At 39.6% G+C, this 21,340-nt stretch overlaps 2 protein-coding genes across 3 annotated transcripts in view; one reads left to right on the forward strand and one right to left on the reverse strand.

Moving 5' to 3' along the window:
- zdhhc16a (zinc finger DHHC-type palmitoyltransferase 16a) overlaps window positions 1-21,340 on the reverse strand; it is a 97,057-nt gene that overhangs the window by 21,082 nt on the left and 54,635 nt on the right. The window lies entirely within an intron of this gene.
- sufu (suppressor of fused homolog (Drosophila)) lies at window positions 8,172-20,833 on the forward strand. 2 transcript variants are annotated; one of them, XM_062058115.1, is made up of 12 exons: window positions 8,172-8,548; window positions 8,849-8,983; window positions 12,968-13,104; window positions 15,624-15,766; window positions 15,842-15,927; window positions 16,148-16,220; window positions 17,811-17,967; window positions 18,040-18,136; window positions 18,357-18,491; window positions 19,437-19,575; window positions 19,641-19,709; window positions 19,782-20,833. In XM_062058115.1, exons 1-12 carry the CDS (start codon window positions 8,400-8,402, stop codon window positions 19,869-19,871), a joined length of 1,410 nt encoding a protein of 469 aa, XP_061914099.1. In that variant the 5' UTR covers window positions 8,172-8,399; the 3' UTR covers window positions 19,872-20,833. The 2 variants fall into 2 exon arrangements, with proteins under 2 accessions (XP_061914099.1, XP_061914100.1); XM_062058116.1 differs by having other exon boundaries at window positions 17,814-17,967.

The following is a 21,340-nucleotide window of genomic DNA, read 5'->3' on the forward strand; positions in this document are numbered from 1 at the left end:
GACACACTTTGATGAGGAAACACGCTTGCGTTGTTTTAAAATCTGAACCCAAATGCATTTATAACTCTGTATCATAAAAATGACAGCGTAAAATGTTTCAAACGAGGTGTGCCAACAAAAAGAGGCGCGTTGGTGCAACTGTACGTGACAATAGTTGCAGTGCATTCTGGGACATGTAGTACTAGGGGTGTGTGGCTGGGTACACACTACAATTGCTGGTAATTAAAGCATGTTGCTGTCAGAATAAGTGTGTCTCATGTTAGAAGACAACGTGAGAGCTAATAATAAAGTACATTATAATTAATACTGGCTGACCAGTGGTATATTGTAGGTGTGCTGAGATATAATAAATGCTGTCTCATTCCAAAGTCAATGTTAGTTTACTACACACACACACACACACCTTTCCTATAGACATCTTCCAGGGTGTAGAATTTGAAAGGGCGGTTTTCCCGGTCTATTTAGCCACACTGGGAGGAAAGAAAGGAAATGGGCTCAGTGACCTTTGCGAGTGATTTCCCCCATGTTCAAACAGCAGCATGAAAGCAAGGCTTGTTTCTGAAGTCCAATACGAAATGTCAATTGCAACTTATCCCGGCTGCCCGAGGATGTTGCTTGAAAGTGGATTCGGGCGTCACGGTAAGTCAGTGGTGGGTCTATGTGCCTGTGGGGTTTCTGTAAGCCTCATTCCGAAAGGGAAAGTTTCACGCTTAATTCTGGTGGTTTTCATCATTTTCTCCTTCAGTGAGGGAAAAAGTAGAATAGAAACTTCCCCATTCCTGCATGGGGTGTGTTTAGTTTCAAAAACCTCTCGATGTGACACATGCTGATGTTGGTATACATCCTGGAAAATAGACATCCAGGAAATGCGGTGAATAATCTGTTTTGTGAAGAAATACAACTAGTCTAAAGGGATGACAAAAAGGTTTTAGAGTTCATATTCTGCCTCGCCTGTTGTGCCCTTATGTGACCTTATGCAAAAAGAAAAATGACCTGAATTGAGTTATGCCTGTAAAAAAACATTGCTGTTCTGTATAAACGGCACTGACACAGAAAAAGGTGGACAACATTCTACGCAGCATTTCCAGCTTTGGAGATATAGGACAACACCTGTGTGCAAGGGTATCCACTAGTGTTGTCCCGATACCAATATTTTGGTACCGGTACCAAAATTATTTTGATACTTTTTCATACTTTTCTAAATAAAGGGGACCACACAAAAATTGCAATATTGGCTTTATTTTAACAAAAAATCTTACAGTACATTAAACATATGTTTCTATGTTGCAAATTTGTCTTTATATAAAATAGAGAACATATAAGACAACTTGTCTTTTATTAGTAAGTAAGCAAACAAAGGCTCTTAATTAGTGTTCTAGTATGCAGTAACATATTGTGTCATTTTCCATTGCATTATTTTGACTAAATTATTAAGGACAAGTGGTAGAAAATGAACTATTAATCTATTTGTTCATTTACTGTTAATATCTGCTTACTTTCTCTTTTAACATGTTCTATCTACACTTCTGTTAAAATGTAATAATCACTTATACTTCTGTTGTTTGGATGCTTTACATTAATTTTGGATGATACCACAAATGTGGGTATCAATCCGATACCAAGCAGTAACAGTATCATACATTGGTCATATTCAAAGTCCTCATGTGTCCAGGAACTTATTTCCGGAGTTTATAAACATAATATACATTTGAAAAAAACGAAAGAAGATGCTGTGATGCCAATAAAATATCAACGTAATCATAGTAGTATCGACTATATACGCTCCTGTACTTGGTATCATTACAGTAGTTCTTAGGTGTAGATCCACCAATGGCGTTTGTTTACATTGTGACGCCGGTGAGCTACGGTGTGTAGTGAAGCATGTTTAGCTATTCCTCGTCCTGCAGGGATGATACTTGTAAGAAACCTACTTTATTTGTCGCCATGGAGGCGAGGATTAGTGATTTAGAAGTAGCTAAAACTTTATGGGGGCGGGATAGTACCGAATATGATTAATTTTTAATCACGGTACTGTACCAATACCGGTACACCGTACAACCCTAGTATCCTCAATGCCGGGGCATGGCTGGTAAGTCTAACACCTTGTTGTGTTGGAAGCAGTTGTCACTGTCCATCAAGTATTTAATACCGGAAGCACACACAAAATATCCCACTTTAATGGGTTCTGTGTAAAAGGCACATTTAAAAAACAACAACTATCAAGCAGTTTTATTGGTACAGCAAATTCTCTCTGAATATTCTGAACTCTTGTCTCCATGCCATACACATTCTTGCAACTCGCATATTTAATCTATTTGTACGCGAAGCAACCGTCATAAATGAGTGGCGATTTGGAATGAAAATACCACACATTTTTCCTAGAAAAAAGGTCGCCAAAGTGTCAACAATCGCTATTTGTTTGGAATCAAAATACATATATACTGTATGTATTGCCTATTATTTTCAAAGTATTGACTAGTGATGCACTTTACTCACCCAAACATGATGTTGTGATCAAGTATCCACACAGGAATGACAGTCGCATTCAGGTATCATTTCCATTTAGACTGAAGCCACATTTGAAAAAATCGGATTCGAAAAACTTCCTGATGTGCCCTGAATCTGATGCGAAAAGGTCAGATTTGAAGCACTTTAGAGTGGAAAGAAATATCCGATCCGTGTCACTAGAGGCCAAAACAAATCAGATTTGGTGTGCAGCATAAATGGGGCCCTTGTGTGCTTTTTGGAGGAGTGAGGAAAGCCATCCCTGCACAGAGGAGGTGGTCTGCGACACCACCAATTCTAACATACAACACTGTCCTTTCAAGAATTCATAAAAGACTGTGCAATTTAGCCTCCAACAAATAACAGGAGTTACATTCTGTGACCAGAATGCCATTTGTGCCATTTGTTTACAACTGAATGGAATGCTAACGTGGGTGATTCCGACTATTTTGGACTGGTAGTAGTCGATATGCTACACAATACCTCAATGCTAATGAGGGAAAATTACACTTCAAAGACTGTCATTGGTTTTGACAGTAGGATTGCTCGTTTGCATCAAAACAGATGTTTTTCTCACTACAATAGGGCAAAGCCCTCCTTGCCCAGGCAAACCCTCCTGGTTTTGGAGTATAAACATTTGGGGTTTTGGCACCAGCCGCCAGACTAGATCTGACCAATCTAAGTCTAAGACTAGATCTGATGAAGTACTTCTGATTCTGACCAATCTAAGTCTATGAGCATGAACTGATGAAGCCTACTCAGATGAGAGGCGAAACATCTTCTAGGACAAACCAAACAGTCCAGTTGCGATCGATTGAATGAGATTACAACGACCCGGATGAATTAGAACTTTCATAGACTTATTGGAGGACCCTTAGCTGCTAACTGGCTGTCCAGCTTTGCGCGAATAAACACGCTACAAGTCTGCTTGTATCGGTGACTGTATCAGAGATTTTAGATCCGAGCCGGTATCATCCAATACATGTTTTTTGCTGATATTGGACCGATATCCAATATCAATATCGGATCGGGACACCCATACCCATTACCATTAGCAGCCTAATTCAGACTCTGCTGGCAGCAGTCAAGAATGTTCTATCATTTGCCTAGATTGCTTCAAGACGTGATTCATCAACAAATTTCTTTAGCACATAATTCCTATACTTGGCCTATCATTATACTTGTTACAAAGACAGCTTACAAGCCATGATGGTTCGTTTAACACTCATGACGAATGGCTATTGATTGAAAAATGCCTAGTATCAAATATTTCTCTTTCATAGAACCAAACCCAGTTTCTGTTTAAGTAAGCCGGGCCCGCATGTGTGTCGGCTTCGTCATCATGTCGTCAGGTCGACAGCTGTACGTGAGCCTGAGGGGGAATTCCTGGCTCCCACAATATGCAACAGACACAGCCTTTCCCCTTGCATTGCTTTATGAGAACAAGGGGGCAGGGCCAGTCGGATGGTTTTCCTCTGAAACTATTATTTGTTGATTCACTGTGTGGGGGCGTAGTGTTGACTCCCACTGTTTCCTTCTTACTGGGAAGTGACTGTTGGGCTTGCCGAAGGGAGGGAGTGCATGAATAACCGATAGCGATGAGGGAGGGAGGGAGGTAAGCCGGGTGATGTGAAAGATGCTGGTATTTAAGGTCGGAGCAGGATATCAAGACAGTACAGTATTCCACACTAGGAAACGAAGGAGCGAAGAGATGGCTTCCATTATGTTCATTTCATTTGGAGAGAACCGTTTTTAAAGTTGCTGACGACTGGTGAAGATGCATTTCATCTGGAGAGGCGAGTATTAAGGTTGATGACCGGACTCAATAATTATTTGAACAGGCAAAAAAGTTGGAAGATAAAAAAAAGGGATAAGGTTCCTTCCAGAAAATGCAAACATAATTACATTGTCTTGCTATGTAAACTGAACATTATTACTCACTAGTGTCTTCATAGAGGATTTTGGCTCGTTTAACCGGTTGTTTGTCACTTCTCCTATAACAGTGTTGTTTCCTTAACATCACAGGTGTGGCATTTCTTCGATTGTTCGTATCCTTATAATACATGAACCTTATCTGACATGATCTCTATCAAACCGATGAATGAATTTGCAATTTGGAAGAAGAAAGCCCTGCCATTGTTTGTGACTTTGAAAACTTCCTGGTTGTATTCGCTTATCTGTTCTTCCTGGTGCTTGTACTGTAACTGATGAGTCACATTGTACAGTAATCATGGCGCTATCAGACCAGCAGGCACTGGCCGTCATTTCGGTGATAGTGAAACATTTCCTGGAATAAAGAAGGAAAAAATACGCACAAAACTCTTAATAGGCTAAAAGTGACCATTCAGTTTGTTTTTGCTTTTGTTTTTATTCATCATGTGGACATACTTTTATCAAAATAAGGATGTTTAAATTTCCATTTTGTACTTTATAAATGAACTCCATGTATTAATGCTGTTCACATTGTCCCCCTCAATCTTGTACAGTACAATACAAATACTGTAAGTGTTGTCAAGATTACCATTGATTTGTCCATCTTTAACTGGTCAGTTTCTATATTTGTGTAATAAATTAAGTCTTCTGTCTTCTTTATCATTAGTTTATGTGCAGTATATGACAACTAAGTTGATGTTTTAGTAAGTTTTGGCTCTGAGGAGGAAGTAAATAACTTGGGTCTGATCAAACTTGTTCAATAAATGTGTTTGTTGATGTTTGTTTTTAAAAGTGACATTGTACATATTGTAAATACAATTTCTACTATATCTTGGTTATTATTATGAGGCTCTGTGCTCTACTATGAGAACTGAATTCCATAGATGGTGGCATCTTCAGGTGTCATCTATGGGCTCAGTTCTTTTGGCATGGCACCAGCATGTCAACCTTGCTATGGTCGCAGCGGCAGAAAATGGGAATCCACGCCAATAACGAACAACAACAAGTGGTTTCAATTAAGGTGATGTACGTATGAAAACAGAACTGTACTGCGGCTTGAAATGTATGAACTTTGATGGGACTTAGTACTGATGTTCAATAAATGACCCTTTTTTGTTGAATCAATTGTCTCTGATGTTGTATTACTATTGAAATTCTTGAAGGACAGCACTGAAGAACAGCAAAATATGAAAGTGAAAGCAAATTCTTCAGTTGTCCCACCCACATGTTAGTATATGTACCATGTTAGACAAACCTTAGAGAAAAAGGGTGCTCTTTTGTTATAAAATGATAGGGTATAACAAGAGTGTCCAACCTTATTCCACTGAGGGCCTAATGCTGAAAATCAAAGCATGCGGGGGCCATTTTGATATTTTTCATTTTCAATACCAACACATCATATTGATTTTTTTTTACCCCTAGGGCAGGGGTGTCAAACTCATTTTAGCTCAGGAGCCGCATGGAGGAAAATCTGTGCACACACGGACTGTTAAATCATGGCATTAAAACAAAACAAAAAAAGACAACTTCAGAGTGTTTTCTTTGTCTTACTTTGGCCAAAAATAGAACAAACACATTCTGAAAATATTACAGTAAAAATATAGAAAAAAATACCGGCAGCGGTAAAGTTTAGATCCATGAAGGAAAGAAGAAAGTGAATGAATGTTTATAACTGAATAAATTTACATATGCATAAAAATTTGTTTTTTAAAAAACATTTTTTTTAATGAATTAAGTAACGTTTATGACAAGCTTTTTCCAAAACACAATATAGAATGTGAGATATAACAGGATAATGCATACATTTATCATTTGTTTTCAAAACGGTTACAAAAAAGTGGAACCCCAAAAATTTACTGTGGGATCCCATTTTTATGACTTAATGCGGTCCCTGGGACCCCATTTTCAAAATTCCTAGCACCAACACTGATGGAGTATTGGTGCATGCAAAACAGCAGCAGGTGGCTGTGGCCTGCGGGCCGGTTCTAATACTAATCAAATATCATCCCGGGGGCCATAGATCATTCATTTACGGGCTGGATTTGGCCCGCGGGCCTTGACTTTGACACCCCTGCTCTAGGGCTTCCCTCAAGTTTGGTCCCGGGGACCCAAATGTGTCTTAGTCATACAAATAGTAAAAAATAAGTCAGATGTTGATTTTGTTTTTTATTCAACGCTTAAATCTCTAGATCAACTTCAGGTCTATCAGTCTATATATATATATATATATATATATATATATATATATATATATATATATATATATATATATATATATATATATATACTGTATACAGTATGCATATATATATATATATATGTCTTAATTAGATTATCCAAAAAAAATAGTGCTCGATACCGTGGTACAGCGTAATATGTATGTGTGGGAAAAATCACAAGACTATTTCATTTCAGAGATGAAATAGTCTTGTGATTTTTCCCACACATACATATATATATATATATATATATATATATATATATATATATATATATATATATATATATATATATATATATATATATATATATATATATATATATATATATATATATATATATATATACACTACCGTTCAAAAGTTTGGGGTCACATTGAAATGTCCTTATTTTTGAAGGAAAAGCACTGTACTTTTCAATGAAGATAACTTTAAACTAGTTTTAACTTTAAAGAAATACACTCTATACATTGCTAATGTGGTAAATGACTATTCTAGCTGCAAATGTCTGGTTTTTGGTGCAATATCTACATAGGTGTAAAGAGGCTCATTTCCAGCAACTGTCACTCCAGTGTTCTAATGGTACAATGTGTTTGCTCATTGGCTCAGAAGGCTAATTGATGATTAGAAAACCCTTGTGCAATCATGTTCACACATCTGAAAACAGTTTAGCTCGTTACAGAAGCTACAAAACTGACCTTCCTTTGAGCAGATTGAGTTTCTGGAGCATCACATTTGTGGGGTCAATTAAACGCTCAAAATGGCCAGAAAAAGAGAACTTTCATCTGAAACTCGACAGTCTATTCTTGTTCTTAGAAATGAAGGCTATTCCACAAAATTGTTTGGGTGACCCCAAACTTTTGAACGGTAGTGTGTATATATATATATATATATATATATATATATATATATATATATATATATATATATATATATATATATATATATATATATATATATATATATATATATATATATATATATATATATGTTTTATGCCCTTTTTGTCAAAACCCTGTTTAATGGTAAATACACAAAATATGCAATATTTTCATCAATAACATTTTAATAGTATTTGTACAATCTGGCGCAGGCCGTCAAAAAATTAGCTGCGGGCCGCAAATGGCCCCCCGGCCACACATTAGACACCCCTGGGTTATAAGTGGGTTTTGATTGATTGATTGATTGAGACTTTTATTAGTAGATTGCACAGTACAGTACATATTCCGTACAATTGACCACTAAATGGTAACACCCAAATAAGTTTTTCAACTTGTTTAAGTCGGTGTCCACGTTAATCAATTCATGGTTATATGTGGTTATTGTGGCGCTAAAAACAAAACCTTTTCTCCTTACTGACCTTAATATTATAATAAATAAATTATAAACAAATACACACAAATAGGTATTGAAAATGTAGACGCATTAAGTAAACAACCATAATTAATGAATGATGACTGCGTAACTATTATCTCATTGGCTATTGGCGATGTCATTCAATGACGTCATTATAGCCACTAACCAATGGGTGGCTGCCTTCGAAGAGGATGCGCAACAGGCTGGGCCCCATCTGGGCGAAGCACAACCACTGAATTTAGGCGACTTCCCCCCCCCCGTAGATAGACTGCTAACGTGAAGCATTTATGGTTTATTTTAATGTCATTTCTACTAAGAAGGGTAGTTAGATGAGAATAGCTGCGCCCACGTTGTGTTTTAAGAGTACATTCAGTTCGAGGCCGGGGCATGGATGAAGTACGGCCTACCAGCGGTGCCCAAGCGCAGGGGCTAGTGTCGCTGTTTCCCCCCGGACTGCAGGCTATCTACGGGGAATGTCGGCGACTTTATCCCGAGCAGGCGAACCCCCTTCAAGTAACAGCCATTGTAAAATATTGGTAGGTGTATTCTTTATATTGTGTTCCTTTCCTTTGAATTGGTGGTGGGTAAAAACAGCTGTCGAGCAGCTAGCTCGGAAGCTAACACTAGCTACAAAGAGAAGGGCTTCGTCGTGAGGTAATTGTTGTGTTTAAGAGCGTTGGACTTCTCAGTTTCATGCAAACTGTTGAACAAAGTGCAAGTTGTGTACCACTACCTACATCCGTTTTATAGCATGTTTTTGTCCTCTATGTGTGAAAATGTAGGCACATGTAACAACAACAGTGCGTGACATGCTGTAATGTATGATTGTTTTGCAGGTTAGGAGGTCCAGACCCGTTAGACTACATCAGCATGTATCGAAATATGGGCTGTCCATCTCAGGACATCCAGGAGCATTGGCATTATGTAAGCTTCGGCCTAAGTGACCTATATGGAGACAACAGAGTCCATGAGTGAGTATTGTTTACACTTTTGACATGGCTTGCTAGAGTTCACTTAGTTAAAAGGGAACTGCACTTTTTGAGGGAATGTTGCCCATCATTCACAATTAGAGATGTCCGATAATGGCTTTTTTGCCGATATTGTCCAACTCTTAATTACCGATTCCGATATCAACCATACCGATATATATATACAGTCGTGGAATTAACACATTATTATGCCTAATTTTGTTGTGATGCCCCGCTGGATGCATTAAACCAGTGTTTTTCAACCACTGTGCCGCGGCACACTAGTGTACCGTGAGATATTGTCTGGTGTGCCGTGGGAGATTATGTAATTTCACCTAATTGTGTTAAAAAAATATTTTTTTGCAAACCAGTAATTATAGTCTGCAAATGATGTGTTGTTGTTGACAGATTGCTGGACGACAGCAAAGACTTACAGCGTGTGGAGCCGCAGACGGCGTCCACAAAGTACATCCGTACATGACATGACAATGAACATCAAAATAGGAGCGCAAGACAAGAACAAAAACACCAAAAAACTCCAAATAAGTCACGGCGTGATGTGACAGGTCATGACAGTACACCTACTTTGAGACAAGAGCTATAGTGAAGCATGGTTGGTTATGGTTTGAATATCCAACAATTGCGAAAATAACTTTTTATTGTCAATATTGGCTGCTGAGTTTAATTTTTTAATGTTTTCTGCTCGTGGTGTGCCCCGAAATTTTTTAAATGAAAAAAATGTGCCTTGGCTCAGAAAAGGTTGAAAAACACTGCATTAAACAATGTAACAAGGTTTTCCAAAGTAAATCAACTCAAATTATGGGAAAAAAATGCCAACCTGGCACTGCCATATTCATTATTGAAGTCACAAAGTGCATTATTTTTTTAACATGCCTCAAAACAGCAGTTTGAAATTTGGGACATGCTCTCCCTGAGAGAGCATGAGGAGGTTGAGGTGGGGGGGGGGGGGAGTAGGGGGTAGCGGGGGGTGTATATTGTAGCGTCCCGGAAGAGTTAGTGCTGCAAGGGGTACTGGGTATTTGTTCTGTTGTGTTTATGTTGTGTTACGGTGCGGATGTTCTCCCGAAATGTGTTTGTCATTCTTGTTTGGTGTGGGTTCACACTGTGGCGCATATTTGTAACAGTGCTGTTGACCAAGTATGTATTGCATTCACTTGTGTGTGTGTGAAAAGCCGTAGATATTATGTGATTGGGCCGGCACGCAAAGGTGGTGCATTTAAGGTTTATTGGCGCTCTGTACTTTTCCCTATGTCCGTGTACACTCCGTACAGCGGCGTTTTAAAAAGGCACACATTTTACTTTTAGAAACCGATACCGATAATTTCCGATATTACATTTTAAAGCATTTATCGGACATCTCTATTCACAATCATTATGATAGACATGATGACGGATGATTTTTTTTGTAAATGCATTCTAAATATTAAGTAAATTCGGTCAAAAGTCTGCATACAATGGAGCTTATGGGGCCCATTCGATTCTGCCTATAGAGTAGGCTGCACGATTATGGCCGAAATGCATCCATTTTCTACTGCTTGTCCCTTTCGGGGTCGCGGGTGGTGCTGGAGCCTATCTCAGCTGCATTCGAACGGAAGGCGGGGTACACCCTGGACAAGTCGCCATCTCATCGCAGGGCCAACACAGATAGACAGACAACATTCACACTCACATTCACACACTAGGGCCAATTTAGTGTTGCCAATCAACCTATCCCCAGGTGCATGTGTTTGGAGGTGGGAGGAAGTCGGCGTACCCGGAGGGAACCCACGCAGTCACGGGGAGAACATGCAAACTCCACACAGAAAGATCCCGAGCCCGGGGTTGAACACAGGACTACTCAGGACCTTCGTATTGTGAGGCACGTGCACTAACCCCTGGTCCACCGTGCTGTATGGCCGAAATAATAATCACAAAGATTTTTATCAATATTGAAATCAGGGCAGCACGGTGACACAGGGGTTAGTGGAGTTTGCATGTTCTCCCCGTGACTGAGTGGGTTCCCTCCGGGTATGCCGGCTTCCTCCCACCTCCAAAGACATGCACCTGGGGATAGGTTGATTGGCAACACTAAATTGGCCCTAGTGTGTGAATGGGAGTGTGAATGTTGTCTGTCTATCTGTGTTGGCCCTATGATGAGGTGGCGACTTGTCCAGGGTGTACCCCGCCTTCCGCCCGAATGCAGCTGAGATAGGCTCCAGCACCCCCCGCGACCTCGAAACGGACAAGGTAGAAAATGGATGGAATACTGAAATCACGATTGTTAATCATGATTATTTACTATTTATTTTTGCCCTTTGTATTTTGAACAAACAGTAAGTTAACTGGGCGTTTATTTCAAAAGGAAACTTAATAAAAAATAGTTAATCAGTTATAAAATAAAAACAAAGGGCTAACCAAAAATAAATATGCCATTGCAGACTGCGATCATAAAGTGTAAACAAGTGAAGAAAAAGGGATTGTGCACAAGAGACACATACAAGGAACACACTGTACTGCTCACAGTTTATATAGGATACCCATTAATCCATCCATTTCTACCGCTCGAGTCTTTGATAAAGAAAACAGTATTACATCTGTTATTTTTGCGTGTGTTTGAGAGGTGGATGGATATGGGGTCCCTCGGTGCACAGTTGATGATACAGTAGTCGTAGTCTGTACGTCAGGGCTTTGCGCCGGTGGCGGCGGCCCGCTCTGTGAGCAACCATAACTCTATTTGGATTATTAGCCTCATGTCACGGGCAAAAGATGGCGGTTGAGGAAAGAAGAGAAGCGTTTTTAATGCTTAACTTGTCGCTGCAACTTGATCATTTGTTTGGATGTGCACACCAACGCAGCTTTGCCGTGCAGATTGTTTGTTTGTATGCGCAGGAGCATTTTCGGGTTTGTGAGGGTATGGCGAGAGCACGGTGAGCCGTGTTCCGGCGTTAAAATGTGAGTAACTCTACAGGAGAGAAGGGAGCCAATGTAATAACGCATTTATTTTCAAATATTTTCGGGAGCTATAGGTGACCACCTGATCAACTGTCAGTCACTCTCACTCTTACATACTTTCACATAAGTTCACTGTCTTTCGGTTGCCCATTGGTGGTTGGCTGACTGTTGGTTGTGAAAGTACTTTAATTGATTTGCTTTTTAAATGTTAATATCGCCGACAACCAACCTCATTTATTTGTAGCGGCCAAAATCGTGATCACGATTATAATTAGATTAATTGTGCAGACCTACTATAGAGCCCCTAAAAAAACATCCAAACACCTCCTTTAGGGTTGTATATACCGGTACATGATGTAAGTACAGCACAGGCCAAAAGTTTGGACACACCTTCTCATTCAATGCGTTTTCTTTATTCTCATGACTATTTACATTGTAGATTGTCACTGAATGCATCAAAACTATGAATGAACTCATGTGGAGTTATGTACTTAACAAAAATCATGTCGAAATTGTACACAGGCTTGTGATGTCCGCGTTAGCGCTTATAATAACAATATTACTCTTATTTGGTTTATATTCAAACCAAGAAATGTAAATGGAATATTGTTGGCGGGTTTGGAATGGATTTTATAGCCGAAATAGAGGAGTTCCCATTGGCTCCGCGGTAAGCAGACTTTTTATTTACATTTGTGTACATGTTAGAATGCATGAAAAAAAATTCATCCGTCATGTCTTTCATAATGATTGTGAACAATAGGCAAATTTCCCAAAAAAGTGCAGTTCCCCTTTAATATAAAATGATGCTGACATGCATTAGTTATTGCAGATGTGATTTTAGTGAGCTATTTACTTCATGTAAATTAGCGGTGAAGACCCCCACTTTTCCCCACAACATCACCTACTAATTAGCATGATCCTCTCATTATCTCACCCCAAGCTGTTCATTTTGATTAGCATTGGGCCTCATGCATATGAGAGAGACCCCCGAGTGTAAGGGTTGTTTGTGTTTCACCCTGTGTGTGTTTGTGTCAGATTCATAGGGTTAGACAAACCCAGCGGCTTTGGCTTTGAGCTCACCTTTAGACTCAAAAGAGAGACGGGAGAGACGGCACCACCAACCTGGCCCGCTGAGCTCATGCAAGGCTTGGCGCGCTATGTTTTCCAGTCTGGTAAGAAAGACAATGCATATGCATCAACTACTTGAAGAAATAACCCCACCACATTACAGCCATAGTTTAGTAACATCACTTTCTAGTGATTGTTGATATCTGCTGTAACGTACAAACATGTTTAAATTAGGGCTGGGCGATATGGCCTTTTTTTAATATCTCGATATTTTTAGACCATATCGCGATACACGATATATATCTCGATATTTTGCCTTAGCCTTGAATGAACACTTGATACATATAATCACAGTAGTATGATGATTCTGTGTGTCTACATTAAAACATTCTTGTTCATACTGCATTAATATATGCTCATTTTAAACTTTCATGCAGAGAGGGAAATCACAACTAAGTCAATTTAGCAAAACTGTATTTACTAAACAGTTATTAAGCCTTGGCACAAACATTCATGTCATTTCCAAAACAGAAAGTGCAAGATTGTCAGAGACATTTTAAAACAAGCTATAAGAGCACTTTTGTGCATGATGTCACACAAGATATTTCAATAAGTGTCACATAAAAATGAGCTGCATATCAAATAATATATGTCCTATGGTGTTGATGTGGAAATAGTTGCTTCGGCATTTAGTTGGTGTGGCACCGAACGGAGATGTTGACATGTAAAGACATATTCCCGCTTGAAGCCAAACCACCGTCAGACGATGGACCCCGTGCTGTTTTTCTTGGGAATTAATTATTCCTCCATTTGTTACCAGATTCGCACCTTCTTTCTCTCGTATTACCACTCAAACCACACCGTTAGCTGTTAGCATCACAGCTAACGTTACCATGTCGCTACCTGTCTGCTCCGCGGGAGCGTGTGACGTTGCTCACGTGACAGTATGTGACGTATGTAAGAAGGTGCGCTTGTTTTAAAGTCTCTGTGAGAAGGAGAGACAGGAAAGAGTGAGAAACGCATGCAGTTTAATGCCCCGCAGCTAAAAGCAACTGCCTGAGAACGTATACTCTAATATCACGATATAATCATTTTCTATATCGCACAAAGACAAACCCGCGATATATCGCCCAGCCCTAGTTTAAATGTTTGAAAAATCGAATAAACTTACCTGGTAAACTGATATTATCGTATTTTCCGGACGACAAGCTGCTACCTTTTTCCCAAAATTTGAACCATGCGGTTTATACAAAGATGCGGCTAATCTATGAATTTTTATTTACTAACGGCTGAATTATGGAATGGGTTAAGCAAAGAAACCAAACGATGTACTAAAATTATCCACTTTAAGAAACTTTCCATGTAAATATCTAATTTCCAACATAACAGTATATATTTCTGCGGTATATAGCGTGACTAATGTGTGAAAAAAATGTTTCTTCTAAAATTTAGCGGGTGCGGTTTATAGTCCGAAAAATATGGTATATCCATAAATGTACATATAATAGTATAATACTTGGAAGAAGAAGATGAAAACCAACAGCACGTCCTTAACAGAAGAAAAATGCGCTTCAATGTCTGATCTCAGTGCAAGTCGGGTAAATTATTACCTGCACTGGTCTTTATTCAGCCACAATCCTCTTTGACTGCTGTTGCCATGTCACCAAATGTTAAGCATCTGCTATTACTATTTGTAGCCTGTATTTCACCAGAATGTGTATAAGTAGAGGTGCCCCCTTCAAACTTTAGTTGGAGCTGTGACAGTCAAGGGGAAGACTTCTCAAATAGCAGATGTATTGACTTATTTTCTTTATTGGATACAGTTGATAATTTATAGTCATATGTAATTTTATATTAAGTCGATATTGTAAATGTATTGTACTGAGCAGCCATAATAATGACACTCCTCTGTATTCTATGGTTGTCATCAAATTTTACTTATTTAGCTTGCGTCCACCAGCAGTCATATTGTGCTTGCATACAGTAAAAAGTACTAGTAGCATTCATACTTAATGGCGTGTCATCATACATGATAACAGTTTGACATGCAATGTTTTTGTAGTATTTTTCATTAATGTTTTATTAGCTGGTGTACAGTATTTTGAATTTCCAACTTTTCACTATATTGTAAAATGTGCACACATCATGCATTTTAAAATCCATATATGAGAAGGAACAAAGGCACTTTTCGAGACAGTTTCTACCAGGCTCCCCATCCCCTCACCACGATCCCTCAGCTATCCAGCTGGGATCAATTTGCTCGTGGGTGGGCTGCACTGGGCCCCTGATCTCACTCCATGCCGATCCCTGGCTGTCTTTCCCCACCTTCCCTCTTTCGCCTGCAGCAAAACTGAACAGGGTGCATGCTACCTCCCAAACAGACAAATTATTTGGATGGAAATGTAGATTGGCAACTTGAGTTTCATCTTCACTCCTCTCATTATTATTTTTTGCCTTTTAGCGTAAATCTGCTTCTGTAAATCACTACTGACTGTCAGGTGACAAAAGGAAGGAAAGTTGGCCTGCAGCCTCTCACTGGTGGCCAAATGCAAACTAACACCCATGAGGGAGAATAACAGTCCTTTCATGACAGTATCTTTTTTTTTTTTCTTCACCCCAACAGAGAACACGTTTTGTAGCGGTGACCATATATCATGGCACAATCCCCTCGACAACAGCGAATCTCGTATCCAGCACATGCTGCTCACAGAGGACCCTCAAATGCAACCTATTCAAACTCCTTTTGGCACAGTCAGCTTCCTCCAGGTGAGTCAAGATATTTGATAGCATGTGATAAACATACAAAAGAGTACGCTTCCTTACACATACAGTGTCCCACAGATTGTAGGGGTTTGTGCAGAGGAGCTACAGGCGGCCCAGCAGTGGAACGGCCAAGGCATCTTGGAACTTATGCGAGGCGTTCGAGTGTGAGTGGAACTGTCAATAAGCAACCTAGAAAATGTTGACGAAACACTACTTTGAATTGAACAAAGTGAAAAGCATTGGTTTATAAGTAGCATATAATCAGCAATATCCCATGTTGCTACCACAAGAGTTCACTCATGACAACAGAAAAGAGACATGAATGTGTATTTAGTTGATAGATAATGCTAATTTGATATCAATTGTTGTCTGACCTGTGTACAGTGCTGGTGGTCCCTGGCTGATCACAGACATGAGGAGGGGGGAGACCATCTTTGACATTGATCCTCACCTACAAGTAAGGCTTAATTTAGTTCTGACAACTCAATTGACATCATTGACTTAAGAATTTGGGGTCGGATGAAATGTTGTACGTGGACCTCCATGTACAACATGAGATAATGTATAAAAAAACAATACAATGGAATGTACTATTAACAACTACAATTGTTTTATGAAGCAATGTAATTATAATGTACAGCATTTACTAGGTGTAGGAATTGATAAGATTTTTCTGGTTCCAATTCCACTTTTGATTTTGCTTATTGTTTCGGTTCTTTATCGGTAGTCTTATCCATTCTTATTTGGGAAAAAGGAAAAAAAGATTATTAGTAGAGATGTCCGATATTATCGGCCGATAAATGCTTTAAAATGTAATATCGGAAATTATCGGTATCGGTTTCAAAAAGTAAAATTTATGACTAAAACGCCGCTGTACGGAATGGTACACGGACGTAGGGAGAAGTACAGAGCGCCAATAAACCTTAAAGGCACTGCCTTTGCGTGCCGGCCCAATCACATATCTACGGCTTTTCACACACACAAGTCAATGCAATGCAAACTTGGTCAACAGCCATACAGGTCACACTGAGGGTGGCTGTATAAACAACTTTAACACTGTTACAAATATGCGCCACACTGTGAACCGACACCAAACAAGAATGACGAACACATTTCGGGAGAACATCCGCACCGTAACACAACATAAACACAACAGAACAAATACCCAGAACCCCTTGGAGCACTAACTCTTCCGGGACGCTACAATATACACCAACCCCCCACCCCACCCCCAACCTGGCCCACCTCAACCTCAGAGAGAGCATGTCCCAAATTCCAAGCTGCTGTTTTGAGGCACGTTACAAAAAATAATGCACTTTGTGACTTCAATAATAAATATGGCAGTGCTATGTTGGCATTTTTTTCCATAACTTGAGTTCATTTATTTTGGAAAACCTTGTTACATTGTTTAATCACAACAAAATTAGGCATAATAATGTGTTAATTCCACGACTGTATATATCGGTATCGGTTGATATCGGAATCGGTAATTAAGAGCCGGACAATATCGGATATCGGCAAAAAAGCCATTATCGGACATCTCTAATAATTAGCATTAATTTTGTGTCGTTTACAGGTAACATGACCTTACAAAGCCTACAGTGAAGAGGAACATATACGTAGCATAGGAAAAATAAAATGGAGCAAACTCTGATGAGACGGTCAGAAAGCGGCTTGAAGATGGTCTGTCAAACCATCTATGAAACATTTTGACCAAAGAACCACCATTACATGGTACTTTGACCCCAAGGAAGTGTTGTAAATATAGAACAAATCATATGACCTCTTTATTGCTTAACAAAAAGAAGAGACGCAGCTCGTTATTTAAAATACTCGCATGTTGAGATAGTTGTATGTTTATCAATTATCATGCGATCACAATATCATATTTTCATTAATAACATTGCATACATTTCACTTCACTTGTACACTGTAAAAGTTGTCTGTGTAAGACACTTTCACAAAATGCATTAGCGCCCTCTGTTGGTGCCTAATCGTCAATGCAGAGTTAGTGTTGACGAGTGCTTCTATGCATTGCTAATCCAAGCAGGAGAGAGTGGACCACGGCATCGAGACAGAGGGCTCCAACCTGAGCGGGGTCAGCGCCAAATGCGTGTGGGACGATTTAAGTCGGCCGCCCGACGACGAGGAGGACAGTCGATCCATCTGCATAGGGTCGCAGCCGCGAAGGCTCTCTGACAAAGGTGGCTCCACTGTGTCCGCGTGCATGATGGGGATTATTTCATTCTGACTTTGACACTTGTGTGTGTTGACAGACACAGAACAGATCAGGGAGACCTTAAGGAAAGGCCTGGAGTTCAACACTAAGGCAGCACTACCCCCCATCAACAGCCAGAGACACGACAGACCTCAGTGAGTTTGACACACACAAATGTTTACACCTTACATGAAAACTCGGAGTTTGAAAGTCAATGCTACTTTTCTTCCATGTGGATGTTTGTCACACTGGTGTACTTTCGCAGTAGTTGCCATTTCTTCTTTACCTGTATTTTTTTTAAGTTCCTCACAGGACAATATCCTCAATACCGAAGCAGACCTTTTCCTCATTTTGCTCTTATTTTTGTATCCACAGAAGTCGAAAAGACAGTTTAGACAGCGAGAGCTCAACAGCCATCGTTCCTCACGAGTTGGTTCGAACGCGACAGTTGGAAAGTGTCCATCTGAAGTTTAACCAAGAGTCGGGAACATTGCTTCCTCTCTGCTTAAGGTACTATCACATTCTTCTTTAAAAGGGGAACTGCACTTTTTTTTGGCATTTTGCCAATCATTCACAATCATTGTTAGAGACATGAACACATTTATTTTTCATACTTACTTTTTTGCATTCTCAAAAGTGGCCTTGTGGTTAGAGTGTCCGCCCTGAGGTCGGTAGGTTGTGAGTTCAAACCCCGGCCGAGTCATACAAAAGACTATAAAAATGGGACCCATTACCTCCCTGCTTGGCACTCAGCATCAAGGGTTGGAATTTGGGGTTCAATCACCAAAAATGATTCCCGGGCGCAGCCACTGCTGCTGCCCACTGCTCCCCTCACCTCCCAGGGGGTGATTAAGGGTGATGGGTCAAATGCAGAGAATAATTTCGCCACACTTAGTGTGTGTGTGTGTGACAATAATTTACAATATTGTAAACAGTTGGCATTAAAATCAGTTTTAAGTAAAATTTCGACATTCTTAAGTGTAAACAATTAACTACTTGCTTTACTCAATAAATGATGTACTCACCTTTTTAACTATATTGATGCATAGTGTATAAGTAAGTAGAGAATGATTCCTCAAGTCAAGTTAGGTTGCATGATGAAGACTTCATGCATAATGCTTTTTTACTATGACATGAGCAAAAGAAGAAGTAAACCATATTTTTAGTATAGAATAAAATGTGTAAGCACAGCGACGTACATTCTGTTATTCATGTCATTATTGGTGACCGAGCCTTATTGTCCTGATGAGTCAGGACATAATTGTATACCATTGTCCTATGTTCCTGCTCTATTGTCACCATTGCTCCTTGACGTCACTGCTACCCTTCAGTGGCAAGGAAGGAAACCATATCCCTGTACTTTAGTGGCATCACACAGAAAGCGTCTAATACATCAAATGTTTGATGTTTCTTTCATGTCCTTTTAAACTCTTACGTATTTAAAATGTCTCACAGGGGTCGCTTGCTCCACGGAAGACATTTTACGTTCAAAAGTATCCATGGAGACACGGCCATTACATTCGTGTCTACTGGGGTGGAGGGCGCTTTTGCTACTGAGGAGCATCCCTACGCGGCCCATGGCCCCTGGTTGCAGGTACGCACAAGCACTTTCAGTTTGGGGTTTATACATTTTATCTGTTGTAATAAATATGTTTTCAGATATTGTTGACAGAAGAGTTTGTGGATCAGATGCTTGGAGACATTCATGACCTTAACACTTGTGAGGATGTGAGTACATTGAAGCAGATTGTAACTCTGACCATAGTTCGGTTTTGACCGACAGTTTTCTTTCCCTCTTAGACCAAATTACCAAAGGAGTACAGTTGGCCAGAGAAGAAGCTGAAGATCTCGGTCTTACCAGACTCTGTGTTCGATAGCCCTCTGCAATGAGGAAGAGTAATCACTACAAGCAACAACTCCAAACCTGCACATAAACACACTCAATAGAACACTGACTTTGAGTTGACCTCCCGCTGACAAGTGAACTCCCAAAATGACTGATAATCTGCGCGGAGCCTGCATATCCACATGGTTGACCATTTTCATAAGTGCCTGCAGCCAGGCTGCGCCAAGTCTCAGATCCGAATTAAAAACATTTCACAATGCAGGCATCAATGTCACAAGTAGTAACTTGTGTTCTATTTATTCCAGTGGCCACAGTCAAGTCAAAAAAAAAAAAGTCAGCTACTGATCCCTTTTAACAGATGTTCTGTTTGATACCGCCTTTAAAAATAGACTTAACAAATGCTGGACATGTTTTGTCTTTATCATGCCAAAGTAATAGCTGTCATGATACATTAACAGCTATCATTCACTCTCGGTGCTTTGTTAAGTGTGAAGTAAACATTTCAACTATTTTCTCTTACATGTACAGCAGCCTTTTCACCATTGTGCCAACATGGAGGATGTGTCCTTTCACTCTTGTTTACATTTAGCAATAACTAGTTTTAGTGTTTAAAGATTGTAATCTCAGGCGTTACCTTCCATAGTTAAGTTGTTGTTGCCATTTATAGGACCTCTGTGACAATGAATTGGAGCATAACTGTACTTTGAGTTACAAAAGGACCACATACTTAAGTGTTGACTGTTACTGCATCATGAAGCTCTTGGATTTTAATCCAAACAACAAAACTGAAGAGACTACTCTTTCATGACATTGTATTTTTATAGAACATATGTACTGTTACGCTTCATTTTATGAGACATATTTGTTTTTGTCGGTCTTTCTTCCTTTTGTGTGACAAATTTAGATATTTTGTTATTTACTATCTTATTCGACTGAACTTGCTGATTATAATCCCAAGTGCATCAAAGAGTGTATTTACACCAATAAAGCTGGAACACAGAGAAAACCATTCCTAAAAACATTATGTAAATATAGTTCTACCTACTCAGTGGCCTAGTGGTTAGAGTGTCCGCCCTGAGGTCGGTAGGTTGTCAGTTCAAACCCCGGCCGAGATATACCAAAGACTATAAAAATGGGACCCATTACCTCCCTGCTTGGCACTCAGCATCAAGGGTTGGAATTGTGGGTTAAATCACCAAAATGATTCCTGGGCGTGGCACTGCTGCTGCCCACTGCTCCCCTCACCTCCCAGGGGGTGAACAAGGGGATGGGTCAAATGCAGAGGACAAATTTCACCACACCTAGTGTGTGTGTGACAATCATTGGTACTTTAACTTCAATCTAACTGAATGAATCTTCTCTCATTTGACTTTAATTTCTCTCCAATTCCATGTGACATTTGCTGAAATGTTTCCAAATTTGAAATACTTTTTTTTTATCAAGATCCAATTCCAAACTAGGTTCATCTTTCAAAATGGATGACCTCTTTTCCCCACACATTTTGAAGGTAAAA

Source organism: Entelurus aequoreus, linkage group LG09, assembly GCF_033978785.1.
Source record: "Entelurus aequoreus isolate RoL-2023_Sb linkage group LG09, RoL_Eaeq_v1.1, whole genome shotgun sequence".
Lineage (NCBI taxonomy): Eukaryota > Metazoa > Chordata > Actinopteri > Syngnathiformes > Syngnathidae > Entelurus > Entelurus aequoreus.